The sequence below is a fragment of the Branchiostoma lanceolatum genome, chromosome 10 (genome assembly GCF_035083965.1).
Source record: "Branchiostoma lanceolatum isolate klBraLanc5 chromosome 10, klBraLanc5.hap2, whole genome shotgun sequence".
NCBI classification, from domain to species: Eukaryota; Metazoa; Chordata; class Leptocardii; order Amphioxiformes; family Branchiostomatidae; genus Branchiostoma; species Branchiostoma lanceolatum.
The window spans coordinates 5,711,709-5,735,193 of NC_089731.1; the positions used below are offsets into that span (position 1 = coordinate 5,711,709).

Below are 23,485 nucleotides of genomic sequence, written 5' to 3' on the forward strand. Positions count from 1 at the left end.
CACGTTATTCATACATAGTGACGTCAGCAATGGGTCAAAGGTTGTTGGAAGTTGATGTCGCCCCCCGTCCCGGCTAAGAGAATGTTGGTACGCCATGATGTAGATGGCCTCCTTTACTCCTGCTATGATCTTTCCTGCTAATCTATTCATGTTTCTATTTGTTTTGTTTGTTTGTGCCCTCGTTCGCTATAGTGGACCATTATGGACGGTCTTCATAATTGATTTTGACCTGCTACATGTGTTTTCTTGTGAGAGAAAGGTAACGGTACCCAGCAAAGCATGCAACCCGGTAAGGGCGTGACACAATCTACAAGTCCATGTGAACAATATACTTCATTTATCAAGTGACTGATAGTTAATAGTTTTGTTTTTGATATCACTGTAATTATACCACTGCTTTATCACATGACCTGTACTTGGATTGTAAGAGCAGAGACGTACAATAAAGGTTTTTCACTCAAATATTTGGCATCAACTCAGGTTTGAAATGTAGACCTATATAATAATTGTTTGTTTTTCCATTCTTGCATCGGGCTTAGGGCCTCCTGACGATGTTATACGTATAATGAAGTTTCCATGGCCTAACACCCATTTGACGCTTGCACCAACTTGAGGGGATTTTCAGCCGGCATGTTGACTGCGAGAGTGTGCATTATCACCCATTTCGACGCTTAGAATGATACACGACAATCTCTCTATGTACTCCGGATTACGGGTTGAGCAAATCTTTCTTTATCGGGCGGTATAAATCGCTCTCGCGTTGACAATCAGCGAGTGTTCCGAGCAATGAAGGCGAATACGGCGGCTCCATAAAGGGCCCACTACCGCGTCTATTATCGTTAAAACCAACTTCTTTAATGCACAGCCGTCTTCCCTTAGACTTTCAGTTGCGGTGGGAGACATTGGGGTTCAAATGCACCGCTGCTAATTAATGCCGGCCCATCTCTATTGCCATCGATTGCCTTCTCTCCATACATGACGGGCCGAAAAACCAGCGTCCCCACCCTGCGTGGAACCTCATTTTCTGGGTCATCCTTCGCCCTTTTTCTCCTTTATCGCTTCCACCATTACCACTGAACACGGCAAGGCTAAATATCATTTGAGCTCAGACATAGCTGAAAGGGTCAGATAAGCCTTGTGTGTTTATCCTGATTGACAACGGAACAAACCCACGGGGATTTCTAATGAGGCCCGGGCCTGCGCAGTCCATACTAATTTAGCGTGATTAGCGGGACAGTTGTAGCCGGGGGATAAGCCGGTGGGCAGGGTTCAAATCGTTTATTTTCGCGTCGAGTCTGGGCGGGGACGGGACACGAGGGAAGCCGAGCCTAGGCGCGACGCTACTTCAACCGGCGGATTCCGCACCGTGAGGCCGAGACGAACACATCAGTCTGACAACGCGGCTGCAACTTACTCGGCTATGCGGCTCTGTGTGGGGAAACTTTCCGCTTTACCTTTACATCAACTCGATCACGCTGCGAAGGGAAAAGAGCGCCAGGAACATCCAAGTAAAGCGGGGCTTATCGTTTTTTAAAGACCACGCGTGGTACCAAGGCTTCCCGTAGCTAACGACGGAGTGCTCATTCACAATTATGGGGCCTGCACGAGCGTTCACTCGATCCCACCACTACATTCTCGTCGTCTTCTTGCTATCCGACTTGTTCTTCCACAGCGGTGAGTAGGATCTGATTTTTTGGTAGCTGTCGTTAGTTCGATCGTGCATCGGAGCGAAGCGGCTTTAGTTGTCAGTAACGGTACGTTGGTGTGATGTATGATTGCGGTTTGCACCTCCCAGAGGCGGCGGCATACGTCTAAACCCTACACGGGGATCCCCGAGGTACAGCCCTGCGATCTCGTGGTTTGTTTCACATGTCAGTGCGTGGCGCTCAATCCGAGCTTATTGAAGCACATCTCCGTCATAAATCTTTACAAAAAAACATGAAATATAGAACCAGAATCATGGTGCAATAACATTCTGTGTGTAACGCTGGTAACGTTGTATTGTTTTTCAACAAATGTAAATTTGCCAGCTTTGTTAGGAAGATTCTCGTTGTTGTTTTGCTCTCATATGTCGCTTCTTTGTAACACCATATCTACATATGAAAGGAAATAATAAATCTAGAAACCTTCAGATACGTTAAGGATAGGTCGCATCGGTTTGCGTAGCTCATTGCTCGGTCTGTGAATGGAGGCGTTACCCACACTCTTCGCCACTTTCCCCAGAGAAAACCACGATGGTTTAATGTTGTGTATGTCAGTCATGTATCCATATCAACATGCACTTGTCCTTTTAAATATTTCATCACTAGATGATTGATTTTGAGATTGGTGTTTTTCCGGACCATGACCACAACCGCCGTGGTTTCTGTAGGTATACCCTTGTGGTATTACGGCCGTTAGGTGTAGCCTTGGAACGCAATGTATAAAGAATAGTCGCGGCGGCAATACGTATTCAATAAAAGGAGATGTTGAACAATGTAGCTGCCATTTTTGATTTGTAGCTTATTTGAAGAATAGCCTTGTCCAAGCTTAGGATTCCGTGTCAAGAACTTGCATGTAAGCATCCAAAATACATTTTAAAGAGCAGCATTCAATTTCTGTAATCTTCAACTGAGATTATCGGTAAAAACCTAAGCTTTAATGATCATGATACGAAGTAGATATGCGAATTTCGCCGTGTTTGGCCGTGCGATACAACGAAGTATTTTTTATTTCCCATGTTTCTTTTGTTCATTCTTCCGTTTCTTCAACTTCCTTTTTAATTGAGCTTTCTTAACTAATTGCATACTTTTCTGTCTTAAGTATATTCACTGTATTTTATTCCATGATCTTCCGACCAGGGCCCAGAACCCAAAGTTTTCCATCTACTTCCAGAAACGACAACATTCGTGATTTCAGCACCTCGGAGAGAGCCCTTGCCGTACGCATTACTCCCTCTATGAACATTTTATCAGCCATTCTCACGGCCTCCATTAAACAAGAAAAGGGTTAGAAAGCTATGGCTTCGTGCGAGAATGGGTTTTCCTTCATCACTCTGCACCTGATCTCACAGTTACGCCGCGGAAATCGGATCAGGGAGTGCCGGAAGCCAAGGCAAGGTAATGGGCACACAACCGCTGCACGGACTCCCGATCGTATATTAAACTGAGAAGTTTCTCCGCCGTAGCGCCAGAGTGGCTTGCTGGAACAATAACTGGCGTTGCACTAAAGGCTCTGATTTTGAGATTACAGAGATCTACAATTCTTTTGAATAGCTTCGTTCGACTCAATGTCTAACTTACGGCAGTGGAAGGATAGGATGAAATCTTAGAGTCTTTTAAGGTCTCGATGGATGACAGTGGTATGAAAATAAGTTTAGAAAAGTGAGCTAGATTGGTGAGCCCTGTGCGGTCAGCCCTATATTTTGTCAAATCTCCACTATGTGTTCATACTAACCAGGTTAGATATTTTGCTGACTTTGTTGCAACAGTTTCTAATGTCTAGTGTCTACTGATCAATGTCCAGTTTTTGGTGCCTTTGGTTATGTGAAATTAGAAGTTTTATACTTCTCAGCGCCAAGGCGACTTAGCAATACTAGTCAGCATAAGTACACGACCTGGTTGGATGCTGTAGATTCTCGAGTTTCTCCCGACAACTAGAGATGTAACATCAAAGGAGGGAAGTCGACAGATTGGATAAACCTTATCACCCATTACAGTATCAAAGGCAGTGCACTTGAACGAAAGCAGCGCTATTTGACAGAGCCATACGTTATGCTACGTTGTACTAAATTGTCCACTTTGTGTTCATGTCCCGCTGGCAAGCTTTTCTTGGACCCCAATCGGTCAGATGACCCGAACATACGCCAGCGGCAATAGCGGAGATGGCATCTCGACCTGACCATATGGTTCCGCGATCAAGCGGATAAAACCTACCGGCTCTGCATGCATATACACGCCGCGTACCTCCGATCATCACTCCCTGACTGAACACTTGTTTTAAGAGTGGTGGAATCTAGTACTGGTGTATGATAAATGTAGAAGGTCTTTCAGGGTGAGAAGATGGGAAGAGATACTACACGCATTACCTGTTGAAGAATGCTTATAGGTTCCACGGCTGTGCGTCGGGCTCCCTTGCGTAGCGAACGTTATAACGTATGATTTGTCTTAAGAATCACAGGGGCTAGATTAACACGGTACACAAGCCCGCTCTGCATCTATATCTGCCAGATAAAAACGCTCATCGTCGGCACAAAAATTAGAGATAATGGTGATAGCATTCTATGAAGGGTTGGTCGACTATCATTTATCATTGTGTTGCTTATAAATTGGCAAAAGCCATCAAAGGCGCACACAACCAACCGTTCTATGACAAGCCAATTTTCAAAAATTGATTATGAATGTCTACTTACTATGATGTCTTTGGTATTTTTTTGTGCACTGCCAAAGGCAAATTGAATTTGTACTTGAGACAGAAAAGTTAATTCCATCGTAATATGTGGCCGCAATACCAACCTAAGCCTGCCAATAGGAGATGCTGTAATGCACCCTGAATTCGAATTAAACCACTGAGACATTCGTTTGAGACAAATATAGATCCAAGGATCCACCCAAGGATATCCTGTGTCAACTTAATGTCCTTCCACGTTAATTAGGAAATGGAAACATCGATATCTTCGTCTGTTGTTGTCTCTACCTCGGCGAGGTTTGACCTCAGAAGATGTCAATTGAGAGGAAGAAACTAGGTTGATGTCTGCTGATGTGCCTCGTATAAGCTTCTCCAATGATTCAACCGCGGCTAAGGTTTCCCAATAGGCAACATACTATTTCAAAGGGCTGGCGACAACAGACAAAAAGTATATCATCAATCATGAAACCTTTCTTTCATCACAAGCAAGGACCTTTAACCACCAAAAAGCCACCGAAGCAAACACTGCCCGGTAATTTATAGGGACAAGTATCGAGCACGCCCGTATCGATCCTGTAATGTCCGTTGTAGACGGGAGTTATAGACCATGTCTCCCTCCCGCGGTTCTTCGGCGCGTTTACTAAGTAACTCCTCGCTGTAATTGAAGATCAATGAAGTCTTACTTTATCCACATGTATGCCACATTTGTTTCCCAATAATGTCATTTTATAAGAATCCTGGGCCAATATTTGTCTTAGTCTTGAGAAGCCGCGGGGAGATATTAGTCGGCGTCTTGGTTTCTCCTCAGCTTGGTAAGCAGCGCTATCTTTATTGGTCACCTGGAGCGACGTGATTCCCCTTAAGACATTACAAATCCTTGGAGATGGCACGGAAGATGCGAATTGTCTGTAAATTATGGTAAACATATACAAGGCCAGATCGCACACCCTTTCCAGGCAATATTTCTGGGCTATTAACATAAAATAAATCGAATGATTCGCTATCTCCAATACCACCCCGCTGAGAGTTGGACAGCTCGCATCTATCAAGCTGTAAGTAATGTTTATCTGGATGATTTCGAACAAAAGAGGGTTTTTATAAAGGGCAGTTGACGGTTTCTGCTCATAAATAACATCGACCTACATCGCTAGGAAGTTATTGCGTTGTACGCTACTATCAGAGCATCCGTCGATGAGCCAATCTGTCACCATAATATAGATCGAATCGGATTTTTTATATACCTTGGTCATTGATATCGTTGATGCTTGCATTGGTGTATAGGTATTGGATGTTGCAATATGGTCTCAGCACCGGTGAAGGAATCATCTTCAATGGTCGCTTTAGATGTGTCAAACTCAGCGACCTATTCGTAGCTGTGTTGTGTAAAGGGCGCATACAACCAAATTAAATCTGTATGGACTCAACCGGTGATACAGCAGTGCTGTAGAATAGTCAACAAAATTAGGTTGATTTTACCAATATTTCGTAGAGTTGATTTGCTACAACACAATATCATATGATTGTGGTGCAAGTGACAGCATCATTATCAATGGGTCTTTGCGTATGTCTAACATTTGGTATAATTTTGGATACTTAAGCCAAATCAAATCCTTACTGAAGCACCCATCAATGGTAAACAATAGTGTACGATAGTGTAACGTTATAGAATTATGTTTAGTATTTGCTACCGCACATTACCAAACAGTCAGAATACACATTACAAATACAAAAGACATCAAAACCTGTACAGGTCATTAAAATTTATACGGGCGTTATGCAAGATAGATAAGAAGTAAATAAAAGAATCTAAGAAAGTCTCTCACAGAGTCAGACGCTTCAGTCAGCATTCTTCATCAGTGAATTGTGAATGACATTCATCGTTCTACCAGTACAATACTAGTTCTGCTACTTTCTCTACTTCTCACAGACTCGTTCTCAGTTCATTGATGAAAGACAGCGAATGCTGACTGATACGCGTGACTCTGTTAAAGACCATATTCTGCTGTTTGATTTGCTTTGAAAAATATATGATGTATGAACCTGGATGTCTAACCTTCATCGAAACATAGATATTGTCCACGTAGGCAGATTGCAGGTCGGAAAATACATGTCTATCTTCACAATTCCCTATTCTCAGCTCAGCGACAATACCTGACCATGACAGTCCTTCACCTTCAGCAGACGCCTTCTCTGCCAGCCCCAAGCCATAACACCACCAATCATATAAGAACCTTTAGCCCGACCTGTATAGGTTATCCATTAAACATAGACTTTGACTACGTATATATACTCCCAACCATTTCGGTTTATTGCCTTTTACTGTTGGTAGGACTCCCGGAGTGCAGTAATGTACATGTGACCTGCGCGCATTACGTTCTTATGTACGGAATCAGCTACTGACCACGACTGATGCATCAGTCATACTTTGTCCTCTTTGTTTTACTAGTACGTGCTGTTCGTCATACAGGGAGGGTAGGGGCATGAAGGGACATGAAGATGTACCATTGCTGGTGAAACTGACAGTGTAATGTACAACCACAATCCTCATGAATATAAGATTGAACTTCCTACCACGTACAATCCTCCTACTGCAAAAATGCTCGTACCATTTTCCTGTGTCTCACGCATATATATGATCTCCACATTTTACCTACCTATGCATAGAGTAAGGTTCAAGAATCATAGGGTTGTACATTACTAAGTCGTTTTGAAGGTTATTCCGATGCTTTTAGGTCGTTTTGATGATTCACCAGCAAAATATACCTCAAGAATAATGGTCTCAAGGGAAGCATAAAAAGGAAACATCTGCATTGCTTTCCTTCTATCCAATTCTTCATCACAGATTGGACGTAAAGCTGAAGACCACACCTTTCAGACTTTTGACCCGCAGTCAATTTCTTCCCCTGTCCTTCTACTTGAAGAAAGATTAGGAGCGCAGAATCAAATCTCCCACGCCTGATCAATAATTTATACCTACTTATCCTTCGCCGCCCTTCATACATGGAAATCAATCGGAATTGGTGGCGGTGTCACAGGGATTTCGCGCCCCCCTGATTTTGAACCCCCCGGTGCGAAATCATTAGGGATCTCGCACCCCCGGTGCGAAATCCCTAGCGATCTTGCACCCCCCCAGCTAGGGATCTCGCACCCCCTCCTCGAACCCCCCTAGGGATTTTGAACCCCCCCCCATCTTTCGAAAGGTGCTCTGTCTGTGCAGCAATTATATTCAAAACTGAATTTTGATATAATAAAGCCATAGTTTAACGTGGTAATCGAGAGTATTACAAGTTGATGTGTCTGACAGAACAAACATCTAAGACTCCGGGAACCCATGCCCTGGACTAATGTAACGCTACTAGTATTTCAGCACAGCGCGATGATGGTGACTCTCTGTGCACGACGATTCGTTGTAATATTCTTCCTTTGTGCCATGAGGAATGTACGATTAGTTCATAGTTTTACGTCAATGTTCATAATTGATTTTTTAAATTATTTTAGAGACTTGAATAACATTTTATCATACAAAATTATATCACATATTGAATGGATGACGGGTGTTAAATAGGGTTAGAAAAAATTTATCGAAGCCTGGGCCCGTCGGAAAAATGAAATCTTATGACATTTCTGAGTAAGAATTATTAGTTATTTAATGTTAAAAACTACGGGATGAAAAAATGTCGCCACCAGGATTTGAACACAAGAACCATGACTCCCAGATAGTCATTGCACAACCCACTTCGTTACCACTTCAGTCAACAGAGCATTTGAAATGTCAGTTATAGTTACCAATCAATTTGTTAAAAAGATAGCCACTGGGAATTATGAATGCCGTAACAGAACACATACTACACCCTGGGGGTTCGAGATCACTAGAGGGGTGCGAAATCGCTAGGGATTTCGCACCGGGGGGTGCAAATTCACTAGTGATTTCGAACCGGGGGGGTTCAAATTCACGGGGGGTGCGAGATCCCTGTGACAGCGGCTTTATTTTGCACCGTTGGAAGAACACACGAGACGGTTGCCTCCGGGATATTATGGTAATCACCTAATCATTCTATCTGAAGTATCTAAAACAGTGGATCATCAGGATAGTATGTAAGCTGAACTCGAATAGCATGAGAGGAAGAGGGCTATAGAGTTTTATAATGGCACCCCGTGGGACATGATTGAAAAATCTGGGGAGGTTATTCATGCAGGTACAGTATAAAATAAGGGACGTTCTCTCAATCACCTGTGGGTACATTCTGCCTCTAAGTACACGCCATTGGATGGTGATGGTAAACTAGCACTAGTACTAGGTTAGCATGTAAACTGGACTAAAACAGAACGAGAAGAAGACGGTTTCAGACTGAGGCTTATCATTTTGAAACAATGGGACAAGAAGGGGAAACTATGGAGGATTTGTTGGCAAGTACAGTATAAAGGAGGGGACGTCCCGGTAATAATTAAACCATTCTGCCCCATGTACAAGACAGTGGATGCCCGTAGTGAACTGGCACTAGGATAGCATGTACGCGGAACACCAATAGCACAAAATGAAGGCTCTTATAATGGCAAACATTGGGGCAAGAAAAAGAAAAACTACAAAGGATTTTTAGGCAAGTTCAGTATAAATGTGGCGTGAAAAAGAAAAAAAAGTGCAGTCGTTTTCGATCTTGAATCCTAGTTACGAACCTTCCATCTTCATAACTTCAATCTTCAAATAGACGAGGCTTCTGCTGCTTGCTACCTTGTATAAAGAACACCCATTGCGATTTCTGTAACTGTCATATTTTACACAATTTATGCAAAAGGAGTTTCTCAACCCAAGCATATAAAGCACCAATCAGCATCGCCTCTTCACAGCAAAAAAGAAAAGTTCCATTCATTTATTTCTGTCACTGAGAGTGAACTGAGCCGCTTGTGCGCATCAAAAGGAATCACTAGAGTCCATTACCTAAACTTCTCTTCCTAAGCACGCGAACAACTTCAGACATCTCCTCTCAGTAGAACTAATCGCAGCGACGCTTTCGACAAAAAACCGTTTCTCGAAAGTGAATCACTGAGGCGAAGCGCGCGTCATCCCTCTAACGTCGTTTGCGTCGCAGTAACTCGGCGAATTTTCTGTAATTAGTTCCCAATTCCGCGGTAAATGTGACTCAGCGTGTACGTCTGTACCGACAGCCTGGCGTTCATCCCAGGGATCCCGCAGAATAATTGGAACGCACGGCCAGGGGGATCCGCACACGCGATATGGTCACAAAGTTCTCGGAAAACTCAACTAACTCATTCCGACGACCAATTTTGCAAAAGATAAACCCTGACCCTTTCCGCTTGGGGCTGTATAATCTCATAAGTTTGTTCAGGGTATTTGGAACCCACACGAAGAAGGGATTTTCTGAGGGAATTGCGGACCAACTCAAGGGAAATTTGAATAGATGTCGTCTGATTGTCTAGATTGATCTGGGCAGGTACGTGGTAGAAGATGTATAGGTTTGGTCAGACCTCATTATCTTTATTTGTTAAAAGCACGCCAACGAACTCGAAACTAAGGTGTGTCTTAATATGTTTTCCTGTCAAGATAACGGTCTACAGAAAAGTAAATTTGCACATTCTTCTTGAGTTGCGGTGGCAAACTAGTAGACATCTAGTAGTAGACTAACTGGGTTGTGGTGACAGCTGTTTGTTCACCTTTGAAAAGTTTTAGGTTGTACCTATCAGTAGCGCAATCACGAGGAAGTTTGTTCCATAAAGTTATAGTTCTAGGAAATAAGCTCTCATGTGAGATTTGGAGTTCGTAAGAAAGAAGGGCTGATTTGCTTCCGTGGAAGTGGCAAAACATGCTGAAATAAACGTAGGTAAGAAACCATTAGTTACAGCTTGATAATCAAAATAAAACAAAACAAAGTATTAAAAGATAAGATAGAATGGTCGAAATAGAAAGGTGCTAACAAATTGTTACAGCAGACCAGAAGTATTCTTATTGTCATTTCTTTTCGTTATTCATGTTTATTGCGGTTCTAGTCTTAAACTGCAATACCGAAATAAACTTAGATGGAAGTCACTGACATGAGCGCACGATTGTGGTTTAACAAATGAAGTGTCAAACTTTTAAGATATCGTCATACACCGTATTCCCATTTCTGCTGAATCAATGGAAACGAAAACGTCGATAATGTACGTCTAGATAAACATGAAAACCCTTTCAATATCTCCGATGATTTAGCGGCACATGGATTGTACATTAACTCAGAACGGAAGATATTATACCGACTCCGACATCAAAGGTAATCCAGTCATGCTGTATAAATAACGTATCTAACCACTGTTACGAGCCAGAAACTGCATTATACTCCAGTACAAATAGGATCGCGACCAAGGCCTCGCCATCGATTTAAGCGTTGACTAAGTCAAGCTCCATCAACGACGGCAGGGTCCCTCTCTCTCAGCCAGCACTCCTCGGTAATAGCATCGACTCGGTGTTCTGCTTGACATTCACGCGAATATTGGCCACGCCATATGGCACAGTAAGCACTGGCAGACGGGACTAGCAGAATAATTGCGTTCAGCTCGGCTTAAAGGCTGGTATGATGTAAGACAACATTAGCGCTGATGCGCGCTCCTTTCCAACCGATGGCATATATCGGAGTTTCGAGGTAGTAATTACATTAGCAAAGATCAGCATAAATAGTCCCCAAAGATGTTCTTAATGATGATTTTCGGTCGCAAATTGCGGTAGAGTTCTCTTCATTAGGAGTGGAAGTTGATTATCTGCTCCTTTGTTTGTCTTCATCGTTGGCAGCTGTGGCCAAGCTGCCAATGTTAAAACCATTACACACGGTGATGCCGGGTCTGGTTGAGTTGATGGACACGCTGCCAATAGGGACAGAGGAGTTGACCTTCTCTTTGCAGAGGAGTATAGCGAAACTCCGATACTTTCCCCTGCAATATATCAAACCAGAGGAACAGTCACTGTAGCTTCGATAAAGATAAATCTTACGCATAAAGTCGACAAATTGCTGCGATTTGGACGGCACTATATCCGATGGTAACGGAATATAAAACGGCCTTGTCAAATGTGCCATTGCTAGGCCGTTCACCAATTGATTATTGACTATGTCGAACGAAGTATGTAGGAAACATGCAGGGAAAATGACAGAGGTGCTATCAGTTCTCCGTTAGCTTTACTTCTAAATTGCAGTATGGTTGAACGCTTACTCTGTGCCAATCATGGATACTACACACCAGAAGGAAGATTACTCTAAAGTCGATATAGGTATAAATTTGCCGCATAGAGTGGGGAATTTGCTGCGATATGGAATGCAGCAATATCCGGTCGTAAATGTTTGAAACGACCTTGTCCGATGTCTCGTTGCTAAGGAGGTTGTGGGTGGATTTTATCCATGCTCTTCGTCTCCTAACATTTTACTTGCTATCGTAGATGTTGAATTATTCCACTAATGAGTACTGAGGATACTTTACTTTGTATCGTTTTAATGCTAGTCCCTGCCGTTCTTCATTAATAAGTTTAGATTGATAAGATCCCCCGTCGATGATAATTAATTGTCTTTGCATTATTTGAGGCTTAAGGTACGCAGTGATGATAATGATGACTCAAAGTTAAGCAAAGTTGATTATAATTACCGACATTCATTAGAAATGATAATGTATCTAATGTAAATCATCATATTAACAGTATAGACTAGTGTGCCATAGGTGATTTTCATTAATATCTTTCTTCTTTTTCCAACTAGATAGCAGCAATTTCGGTCACACCATTACAATCAGATTATATTGTAACTGCAATTTTCATTGTAAAGGAATGGATTAATAGATGATAGAAGCTCTAAATATAATGTTGTATCAGAAACTTTGCAAATCGTTGTTTACTGATGATTTAAACATTTGGGGGTAAAGTGGGATTTAAAACAGGTTACAACAAAATTACTCTTTCGAACATACGTTCGGACTAGATGCCTGTAACCCGTTAGCAAGGTTATAGCTTCAGGATACAATATTTTGTGACTTATACATATTGTAATACATAAGTGAGCTGAAAGCGTAATCTAGCTATTGTATAGAGTGTGCTAAAAGTTACTCTCATATATATGGAGGAACCAGCGACAGATGCACTTTGGCATTGTCTATCGTCTGAAGTTAAAAGTTAAATCCTTGCCACACCTTGTCCTTCCTGTGTGACACTGTTTTGTAACCCCGGGGTCACACATTCGTGCAATCACTACATTGCCTAATTTTTAGGTTGCTACAACGGCTATAACGTAACGCAATTTAGTTATTTACACTTTGGCATTTTGTTTCATATAGAGGGTATTGGCTGCCCTTTGTGACACGTAGATAGTTTCTAAATTGTGGTCTTCCCCTTCAAATTGTCCGTATCGCGATGGGGTGACTGAGAGGCCGCCCTCGTGTGTCCTAATAAAATTTTCAGCGTTTGTATACGCACACGTAAAGGATCTGGAGTGATAGAAAATAGATGACAGACAAGATGCCGGTGTCATTGGAAATGCCAGGGCGGCAGTTAGCCGTCACCTCAGGCGCCATCACACTGTTCCGCCTGTTTAATCTTACGTTACCATTCCCGCGGGATGGTCCTGCAATGACCTGACATTAACCAAATAGGTTACAGTCAATGTAATAGCGACACGGCTCGTAACTGTCAATAGCTGTAACGGCCGGGGCTAAAAGCTGTAACCAGCTTTGCAGTGGCAATAACGGATTAAGGCCATTGCCGTGCACGGTGCTTTTATGGTCGGAGGAATACCAAATACGTAGCCGAATGTATCGCAAACACAAAAGTACACGGTTCGACATGAAGCATGGATTATCTCTTGATGTCTGCTATAAACATGGCGTGCTTATCAAGATGACCTTTCAGGATAGCGCGTGCAAACAGGCTTTAAAAGTCAGCCAGTCACGCGGTGCACTTTCCTCCGAAACATGACTGATCTACCCAAGCGTAAGCGACAAAACCGTCCGCGATCATATATCTAATGTGCCACCGTAATAGCTCTTATTCGATTTTCTTTAACATCTCGAGTCCACAGGCCTGTTGTCTGAATACGCCATCCATCAAAATAAACGGAGACATTTAGGCTTACAGCGATTCTAGTGTTGCGAGACGGACGTGAAAGAACTGCTGAACGGCTGCATGGAGTTGGCAAGAACTTGAAATCTTCGCTCGACATATCTATTATTAACCATTCGGCACGCGGCTCGATGTGGGCGCTGGAGATATCCTCGTATTGTGTATCGCATATGGATAAACTATAACTCTTTTGGAAAAGGCTTCCACTTTACACCATCACAAGAATAGGAAACTACAGGGATAAGACACTTAAATTAAAACACACATCCCTGTGATCGGTTTCAAGTTTGACGAACTACTCAAAAGATTTCAATTTGAGGTGTGGCGTAACTTAGTTGTATAATGTCGGTCAAGCACTGTGGTATCATACAGTACAGAGTGCTACTCATGAGATAAAACAGTGCTAATATCAAACATTTCATAAACGTGTAGCACTGTGGAATCTACCCATCATTGTTAATGGGAAACGTATCATATTTCAAGTCACAGGGAGCTAATTGATCTTAAGTCATGGTTCTGTTATTCATCATAGGAATCCTACATTAGCATTGCAAAGAGTAGTTCCCAAAGTATGTGTAGCTATGCTTAATTATCTTCGACATAACAGGTACTTGTAGTGCTTATCGTAAAAGACAGCATCCCATTCAGTTATCTGAGTACGTAATCAGTAAATAAAAGTCACTCACTAACTGCGAGAAGTAATAAAAGGGGTTTAGTCCGGAAGAAATGGCGACGAAGTCTGACATGATGTACAAAGATCTTGCTGATACTTACTTTTTTTATTACCTTTCTACAAAGAACAAAACATTTCCCTACACTGTTCATAAACACTGTTATCATGTTCATACCGCAAACTGTGATTTCGTTTTAATAACCCACAAAATAAGCCATTCCTCTTTTCTCTCGCCTTTTTCAAAGTAATCAAGGGGCGCCGAAGAAAATTGAAGCGATCATATCACTAAATAATGGGGCAAAAAGGAAAACTAATTACGTGATGCATCTTTCAAAGGCTTCCCTGGTCGAGTATTATTAGATCTGCTGAGAGTGTTTGACTTCATTAGAGTTGGTAGATAAACATCTGGAGCTGTTAATAAGTAGGAGGACTGGTGATATTGGCGAGTGCATAAGTCCCGCCGGTAGTAACTCGATCAATATTTAATGTGGGTGAGCGCATAATCTGATCAAAGCTTCTTTATCACTCTTTTGTGCTGTGACAAACGTTCTCCGTGCAGGAGGGGCTCTAAACACCTCCCAAATGTATCGGCAGAAATTGCTCAACATTTAAAATGCTACTTTGTGTCCAACTTTATGATATGATACATAATGTCATTCATGTCCTTATCATCAAAAAGTGGGACACAAATTAGTATTCTAATAGTATCGACAGAAATTGCTGCACATTTAAGATGCTTATTTGTGTCTTTGTGTCCATTTTTTGTATTTTACATAGCATTATCACATAGAGTGCAACGTAAATGTTTATGTTTTGTTTACTACGATTTGTCTTGACTTCTTCTTTTGCACCAATCACCTTACCTATTACTATCAATAAGAATGGGCCAGCCTTGAAGTGCTCCCAATGACCTTTGACCTTTGAAACTGGAAACTAGTGTATTGCAGAGTAAATTGAATATCTTTGATGATATCTTTGAAACAATTAAGTAAAGTCGCCTATTCACTCGACATTTGATACAAAACACAACGCCGTTCTGTCTTTGTCTATACCGCATAATCGATAAACTCCCGGATGGTGGAACGCACCGGTTGTGTATTCTCTCTTGGTTAATACAAACTAATCAAAGAACTTGACTCGTACTCGTACATGTGCTGGATCTTTTTATCGTGCTTGGGCGTGGCTTTCCTTAAACGCGAGAATGATGGTTTTCCGTCCCCTCCAAAGAACTGTATGCAAATATCTGTGCAGACCCATGACCCTGTGATGCTTAAGTGGGGTTGTTAATTCTTACACCAAAAGACGCTGCTAGCTTCGTGGTTGCTGTCCTAAACACAGGACTGACGGCTTGGAAGATTGCAGGCTTGGACTGCGGATTGTGTGCGGCTCCACCCCACGAGAACACAGACGTTGTCATCATCTCCTGACCCCAGCTTTGTTCACATAACCCCAACTGCTGTTTAATCTGTCGATTACTATTCATTTCCCAGTTGGAATCAAGTATTTTCCTCTCACGGCGACCTCTGAGATGAACCTCAGCTTTCCTATTTCCTCATCTATTCAGTGCGACATCACACCTTTGGCCTCGCAGGCCTCACAACAGGAGTGGCATCGCAGCCGACGAATCAATTTTTCTGCCACCGTCCCTTACGTATTGATCTTCACCTAGAAGGCTCCTAGATTCAATTAGGCCGTAGTCTCTGCCGCCGCCGGGCCTATGTCACTCTGCTGTCGTCAATATGGACCGACTTTTAATGCCCTTGTCTGGAAGAAGTTGTACTAGCTGGCCGTATTACCTATCGTGTTACATTGTTGTTGATTTTAATTTAGTCCATCATGACTTATTAAGCTGAGTGTGTACATGATTGTGTACATCTCTTCACTCACTCACTCACTCACTCACTCACTCACTCACTCACTCACTCACTCACTCACTCACACACCGTTAACGATGCATTTCTTCTCTTGCATTTCTCTTATACATCCCTTAAAGCTTGTTTACAAACTGTACTCTACTTATGCTTCCACGAAATAAACTATTACTTTTCAACTCTTTTCAGGATCGCAAGCACAGAGTGGTATCGGACTGAAGGTGACCCAGAAGGAGGTCCGTACCATCGTCGGTGAAACGGCTGTCCTTCCTGCATCTTACAACACCCGGTACAAGATCATCAGCCTCACCTGGTCCAAGGTCACGGACAAGAACACCCGAACTGTCGTCTTCTTCTACAGCCCGGCTTCCGCCGTCAGGAAGGCTTACGAGTCGTACGAGGGTCGAGCGGATCTGACCGGCCACGCTTCTCTAAGGATTAACCCCACAAAGCCCGGGGACGGCGGAACGTACGTGTTGAGTGTGATGTCGGAGGAGCTGGGCGGTCAGGAGGATTCTGTTCATCTGACGCTGATGGGTGAGCCGGATTACTGCCGTACATATGCAGCACGGCTTTCTCCGATACTGGGGGTTTACACTCGTTACAAGGGAGTGATAGGGATTCTGGTTGTCCTTGAAAAGATAGGAGTGTATCCCCGTGGGGTTTGGATATGGAGGGTTTAGGTGGTACAAGTTGTGCGATGTAGGATAACCAGGTAGTGCCGTGGGAGGTGACATATGAAAGGCTTAAGTTGGACAGGTTTAACAGCCAGCTGCTGCAGAATGTGTGCGAAGCCGCACGCCTGGGAAGCTGCTGTATTACGCCTGATGAATGATACAGATAGCAGTCTGGTCCACTCAGTCTAAAGTTGTGACAATCAATAAACTAGATGTTTTGGAGGCTAGGGGTCCATTCCTGGCCAAGATAGCAACATTTGCGATATCTGTTCAAAGACTTAAAACCCGTTGCCTCCCATTCATTCTGTAGAGCAAGCTGATCCTCTAATGCCTGTTGAACCCGTCTCAACACTAAAGCGGCATCGTAGTGTATGTATGAGTGGTGAAACTTTGACGACAAATTTGGAATCAATGCCAACATGTATCGACTAGATCTAAGACAGAGTCGCTCTCAAGGGTAAGACCGTGTATCCACTTTACATAAAGGCCACCAGCATTACATAGGATATCTGTTCGAGACATCTTACTGGTTGTGATCAATAGTGAATGTTGATTTTTTTAAATGTAGTTCCGCCAGTAGTAGAGGTGGGCCCGGCCAACCCTTACGCCGTGGAGTGGGGGAAGTCCGTGACGCTCACGTGCACAGTCCGGAACGCCAAGCCCAACATCACGTCACTGGGGTGGTTCAAGGACGGCATCCCCATAGAGAGAACCAGCGGGATGGACATGAAGTACAACACGGGGACCGGCAACTCGCCGTTTCTCACCATCAACAAAGTGACGCGTGCTGACGCAGGGACGTACAGGTGTGCGGTGGAACACGTGGTGCAGAGGACAGGGGCGGAGCTGCGTCTGGATGTCTTGTGTAAGGAATCTTATCTCAAGCTTTAAAGAAATCATGTTTTATTCCATTCGGATTTGTTATATGCGTATTCGTCGTGTTGTATCATATTATGTTTTCAGACCGCTGGAGAATAGCTTATCCAAAACTCAAAATGGATGTAAATAGAAACAAGGTCAACTCAACTCACCTCTTATTGAAATAAGGACAAAGACAAAATGATTCAGTATTGCAGCACTCACAGATTACAACATAATAAAATCCACACAGAACAAAACTAAGAGGAATCTGACAAGGACACACTACAAATTTGTAAACAAACAACGGTCTGTTTTCTGGCTGATATGTACACGTTATGGTTGGACTGGGAATCTATCCTTTATAAATGATTCATTATTGTCCTTTCAGACCACGCCGCTATCATTAGCTATTCCAAGGCAATAAAATAACTATTTCTCTCTAACAGTCCATTCATCTTTATTTAGTCAATGGGAACATGTTGTGGGTCGTTCACCTCTCTTTAGGCTTTTCTTCTATCATTGTCATGTCAACAAGACAGGCGAATCTAGGGATCAGTCACAGTTGATCGTTTTCCCTACAGATCATTATTTTTTTCATTTGGTCGATATGTACATCTACTGGGTGGCCTTGGATTAGTCCAAGGCCACCCAATAGATGTACATATCGACCAAATGGAAAAAAAAGGTCTCTCTCTACTCCCCAGACCGCGCCTCTATCATCAGCATATCCAAAAGCCAGACGGCCTGGGTGTCGGATGACGTGACGCTGCAGTGCGTGGCGGACGGTAACCCCCCTCCCAACATCACCTGGACCCGGGGAGGGCTGGTCATGCCGTCCAAGATCCACCGCCTGTCCAACGACGTGCGTGCCTGTTCCGTCACCGTCCGGAACATTCAGACTAACGACACGGGGACGTACTTATGCACGGCTGATAACGGTGTGAAGGAGAGCGACATTAAGTCCGTGGATCTATCGGTTAAGGGTAAGCATTTCCTACAGGTTCACGGATCCAACTGCACATGCGTAGGTCAAAGGTCAAACGTGTTACTGCTCTAGATCACTGACCTAAACGTTCCTGTACTTGAAGGTAAATGATCTTGGTACACACGTATGTGGGTAGCTTTGGAATTGTTTCGATTCCAAGTTCCTTGTGAAACGTGAAAGGTGAAGGCCCCTGTGACATAATAAAACACGTCTGCATATTGTAATGCAAACCGACTGACGAAGGCCATGTACTGTACATCCGGACATTTAAAGCATGTTAAAGACAAGAACTGTTTACAAGTCAGATGCCCTCACCTTTGACTTGCGCATACACTGTTGGATTCGTGAACGAGCTTATTAGTAATACAAATAACAGAAAGTTTAGTTCAGGGCCTTGCCCATTCCTTCTCCAATTGAATTAAATTACGATAATGCAGCAAGCTCCAAAGCTGTTATTTTCGCACACGTCAGTAACAGTTCCTTGTCTTGATAAGTTTAGTCTTTCTCTTTTTTGGCAGTTACTTTTGTAACGAAAGCGGATTCATCAAAACTATATAACGTCATACGATGATTGGAGTCGTAAACAGCCTATCAATCAGCCTACTGTAATGGAGTTACTTTGCTTTGATAGTCTTTAGTAATGGCATTCCTTTGATTGAAAATCACGACAAATGTCAATTTGCTTGTCTCGACCGAATGCCGTAGTGCACTATTTGTGAAATAAACTGTTGTGCGTTGTTGCAATCATTCAATCATCAAAAGTTCAAAACGTTTATGCCATGGCTTCTTACAGCTCGTCGAAGAGGCACCCCATCGTCGACGCTGGCAATTATAGTCGGCGCTACTGCGGGAGCTCTTTGGCTCATTATCTGTGTGGGTCTGTGCGTCTATATCCTGCTGAGACGCCGGAAAGAGAAAGAGAAGAAGAAGTTCGCGTTTTACTACAATATGGGTCGCCGTGATCCGCCTGCAGGAAGTAGTCCGAAGCGGGACGAAGACGGTGAACCGCCCCCTTACGCCGCACTACCCGGTGAGTTTTATTTTTGTTCATACTGTTTTGGAATGACAACATTTGAACGTCACGCAAAAGCATCCGCTTAATAAAGTCATTCCACATAATTATGTATTGCTATGACTGCTACCTTAGTACATAGTACCGTACCCATCCAGCCACATAAGAGTTAAGAACGGGACAGAAAAGCTGAAAGAATCGGCCAGTGAAGTTAAGTCTACTGCTTAGCAATCGTGCTTCCACAGCAAAAGAATAACGAATTGTAGGCTGGACTTCCTTAAGCCAGCTAGTATGGATTGCTTAAGTGGCCTGGTACATGAAGACCATTTAACTTCGAAAAATCGTTCATTGTTCACGGGCTGCCATTTACCGTAACCCCATAAGTACCGTTCAAGTTATCCCTATCCTTCACAGAGTTGACCAAGCAGAAAATCTCATCGATGCTTTTATCGGATGCATTGGAAAAATTCACACACATAGATTCGACTAACAAGGGCTGTACATTGTCTGAGTCCAAATATCGACGAACCAATAGAAGAAAACACCACTCGGTCTGGTTTGTCCATCAGGCCGCACCTCTGGACAGAATCATCAGTCAAACGCCACTTCCTTTTACAAACGTCCATTCCTTTTACAATCTTACAAAATACGCCATAAAAAGGATGCGGAACCTCACTTTAGGCTGTTTTATACTTTAAAACGTAATCCTTATCTTGAAAGCTCAGGCTGCTGAAAGGTTATATGTCTATGTCAAACCGAATTTTCCCTCTCCCAGCCAAGCCGGTAGGATCTAAAGCAGCCCGTGCAGGCATCAACACTATGAGAAGAACGGCCGAGCTAAAAGGTGAGGTCTTTATTTAGCCCACAACGTGTTCTGTGGGGATGAAAGCCTTGCTGTGAAGGGGTGCTTGGTAGGAAGATTTACTTCGATGTCAACACCTTTCCCTGCTCCGTGATGTATATGTTTAGGGCTGTGAAATGTTGGCAAATAAATCAGAACCACTTGTAAGCCCCCGGCCCGATGGAATCATCGAACGGCTGCACACACCTGCCTAATGAAAGCAATTGGAGTCACTTTCGCATCGGTGTTTAATGTTGCATGGGGGAGGTGATTAGGCGACATGATGATGCAATTCTTTTCATGCAACTGAGCACGGGATTTGACTAGGGGGTTCTGTTATCTAGTTCAATGTCGTGATAGATATATTTTTACCCTGGCATGGTGTTATGTAGAATTTTGTCAGGATTACGATTTCTATTAATGTTCTATCAATCATGTAAATACGCAGTGCTATAAGTATGCTACTCCAGGGAAGGTTTTATCACGTACGATAGGTTTTATTACAGCTGTGAATGTGCTAATAATCTCGTGTTGCCACTGTATAATTGCCAATGTTACATTTATGTTTGTCACGTTCGTTCCTCGCAACACCGTGACAAGAAAATCCTACCATTGCGCTAATGGGCAACGTTGCTCTTAGTAATGATACAGCAGCACAAAGCTGTAATAATGTAGCTATAAATCTGAGGAGTAATATTTTTTTCAGTAAGAAACAACGCTAAAGAATGGTTAGAGTATAGCGTGTTTGTCATAGCAAACCGAACGTGGTTTATGAGGACTAGCTAGCTGTGAATTTGATGGTCTGATGCGATGATTACATGCCCCAGAAAAGATCTACTCACCAAATTTTTGATCAGCACTAGTTCGCTGGTCTTCTTTAAGACAACTGCATATTAACTTCAGGACAATAAATACCCTTCTGTATTGCATAATGCTCCATAATGTTATGCACTATCACAGATGAACATGCTCGAACGGGAATGTGATGTACTGATCTGCATATGTGTCCGATTCAGCAGGCAGAAGGTACGCCAAGGTTCTGTACACATACATACCGCGGGAGGAGAACGAGCTGCCGCTGGAGGTTGATGACATCATCGAGGTGCTGGAGGGGGAAGATGGCGGCTGGTGTCTGGGTTACCTGAGGGGCAGGATAGGCCTGTTCCCTTCCAACTATGTCAAGTTCATAGCAGAAAGGAAAGGTGCTTCTATGGTCCTTTCTCAGACTTTTACATGCATTAAAGGTTCCAAAATCACAAGTATCTTCATCAAGAATTATGATCGTAAGATGAAAAACTAATTATGCACAGATCTCAATCTAATCTATCAGTTGGTTTAACAAAGAAAGTACTTCCGCCACGCAACGTTTTAGACGTAAACACAGCATTGCTGCAGTAAATCTGAATATAAGATTCCATGTAAATGACAACTTTCCTTAGACAGCTGATAGTCCATGATTACTCTTTGTCTTGAAAATTTGAATCGTCATAATGCTTTACTTTTTAATTAACAAACGCTAACAAGACTGTACCTTTCCACAGTGCCTGCGCTTCGACAAGCGGTGGAACTAGAAGAACGACAGATGAAAAGAAGTGTGTGACATGTTAAGGTCTTGTCTTCTACAAGCTAGACGTTTCCACAACAAGACATGATTACTACATGGAACTAGTAGTAGGATGGATCCGAGAAGGAAGAGTCTGAAAGGAACATACGAACGTTGGAACAAAGGGTGACCGAAGATGCTCTGAATGGACGTCTTAAGACAAAGGCAAGGAACAAGGAACGTCATGTTCTTGAGACTGACACTACGGGCCTCTTCATCCCCCACTCCGAGTTTGTACATAACGTTGGTACATCACATGCAACGACGTCCAGGCAAGGAAAGCATTTTACTCCGCAGAATGTATGCCGAGATGCCTGTGGCACTTTCCTTGATCCCTCTGGCAGACATTATGGCTATGCCGAAGCAAGAAACCATTCGTAGCAATGACTTGGACGATGTGAGGATCTTTATTCTCCAAAGCTGTGTGTGTTGAATTTTTATTGACAGTTGGAATGCCCACTACTAATGAGTCGTGATAGTTCTATCGGAAAATATTTTACATGTCAGAAGAGTACGTCTAGTTGAAAGAGTATGTGTTCGCTGTTTATATGGTCAAAGATGTCAAAATGATGACTCGGCAACTGGGAAAAAAGACATGTCCAATGCTTTGAAAAACTGTACAGCTTCTAGCCTTCAAAACTTGGAACCCCTGAAAGACCTGTGGAATGCTGTTGACATTGTATTACAGCCAGAGTAATCTCCTAGCTCGACCAGTACCAGTAGACGTCTATAAAGCTTTCAGCTTATCTAGAAACCTATTGAGTGGGTTCAGGTGTGGCGTAAGTCGTATACTTCTTCTTTCATGCCAGAAACTGTAGAAAACGTTGTTATCGTGTAATATCTGCAGTTTGTATGTCTTTCACTCAGTACACAAGAAACGAGAAATATTAGTACAGAGACAATCTACGCTAACTTCTGTTTGGGCCTTAGCCATTTGCTCTATTCCTTTCCACTACGTTTATACAAGGCCATGTCTTAGGCTGTATTCAGCACGGCATTCTTCGCACATAAACCGTAATGCTTTGTTTTATTGTTTTCATTCCAGACATTGTAAAATATAGACGGCAAGGTTTAAAATCAATAAAATACGAATCTATACATGGACTTCCTCGTTCTACCTTGACGAGAGATCTGGGAGATTAGAGAAAATATCATATCATAACTTTTACATATTCTATAAAATAAATTCTCTGGCTTATTAGAATCATGTTATCTTCGCTGCGTTGCTGTTTTAAGAGTAATGTCTTGATACAGACGAAGGAGCCGGTTTTATGGTAGATCACTCTTGATGATAAAGTTGGGTGTCAATAGCTGCTGCTGGGATGTAATGTAGCGAAAGTACACGGGGCCGTGTGGGGAGGCAACCGGCGCGGCCAAGACGTGCCCCACCTGCAAATCATCAACTGCGTCTGGAAACAGTCAAACCGGAAAACGCCGATACACAGAATGGAAAGCGCCCAAAGTGCAGAACTGACGCACTTGACCAGCTTT

At 42.9% G+C, this 23,485-nt stretch overlaps 1 protein-coding gene across 2 annotated transcripts; it reads left to right on the top strand.

Moving 5' to 3' along the window:
* Positions 1-998: 998 nt before the first annotated feature.
* On the top strand, positions 999-23,092 carry LOC136443742 (nectin-4-like). 2 transcript variants are annotated; one of them, XM_066441101.1, is made up of 8 exons: positions 999-1,674; positions 16,205-16,552; positions 17,261-17,557; positions 18,258-18,536; positions 19,332-19,568; positions 20,326-20,394; positions 21,411-21,593; positions 21,933-23,092. In XM_066441101.1, exons 1-8 carry the CDS (start codon positions 1,593-1,595, stop codon positions 21,989-21,991), a joined length of 1,554 nt encoding a protein of 517 aa, XP_066297198.1. In that variant the 5' UTR covers positions 999-1,592; the 3' UTR covers positions 21,992-23,092. The 2 variants fall into 2 exon arrangements, with proteins under 2 accessions (XP_066297198.1, XP_066297197.1); XM_066441100.1 differs by having other exon boundaries at positions 1,000-1,674; positions 21,408-21,593.
* Positions 23,093-23,485: the final 393 nt, after the last annotated feature.

Coding starts and splice junctions, on each gene's coding strand:
- LOC136443742 (XM_066441100.1), top strand. CDS start 1,593: ATGGGGCCTGCACGAGCGTTCACTCGATCCCACCACTACATTCTCGTC. Junction 16,553..17,260: donor TGTTCATCTGACGCTGATGG/GTGAGCCGGATT, acceptor TTTTAAATGTAG/TTCCGCCAGTAGTAGAGGTG. Junction 17,558..18,257: donor GCTGCGTCTGGATGTCTTGT/GTAAGGAATCTT, acceptor TCTACTCCCCAG/ACCGCGCCTCTATCATCAGC.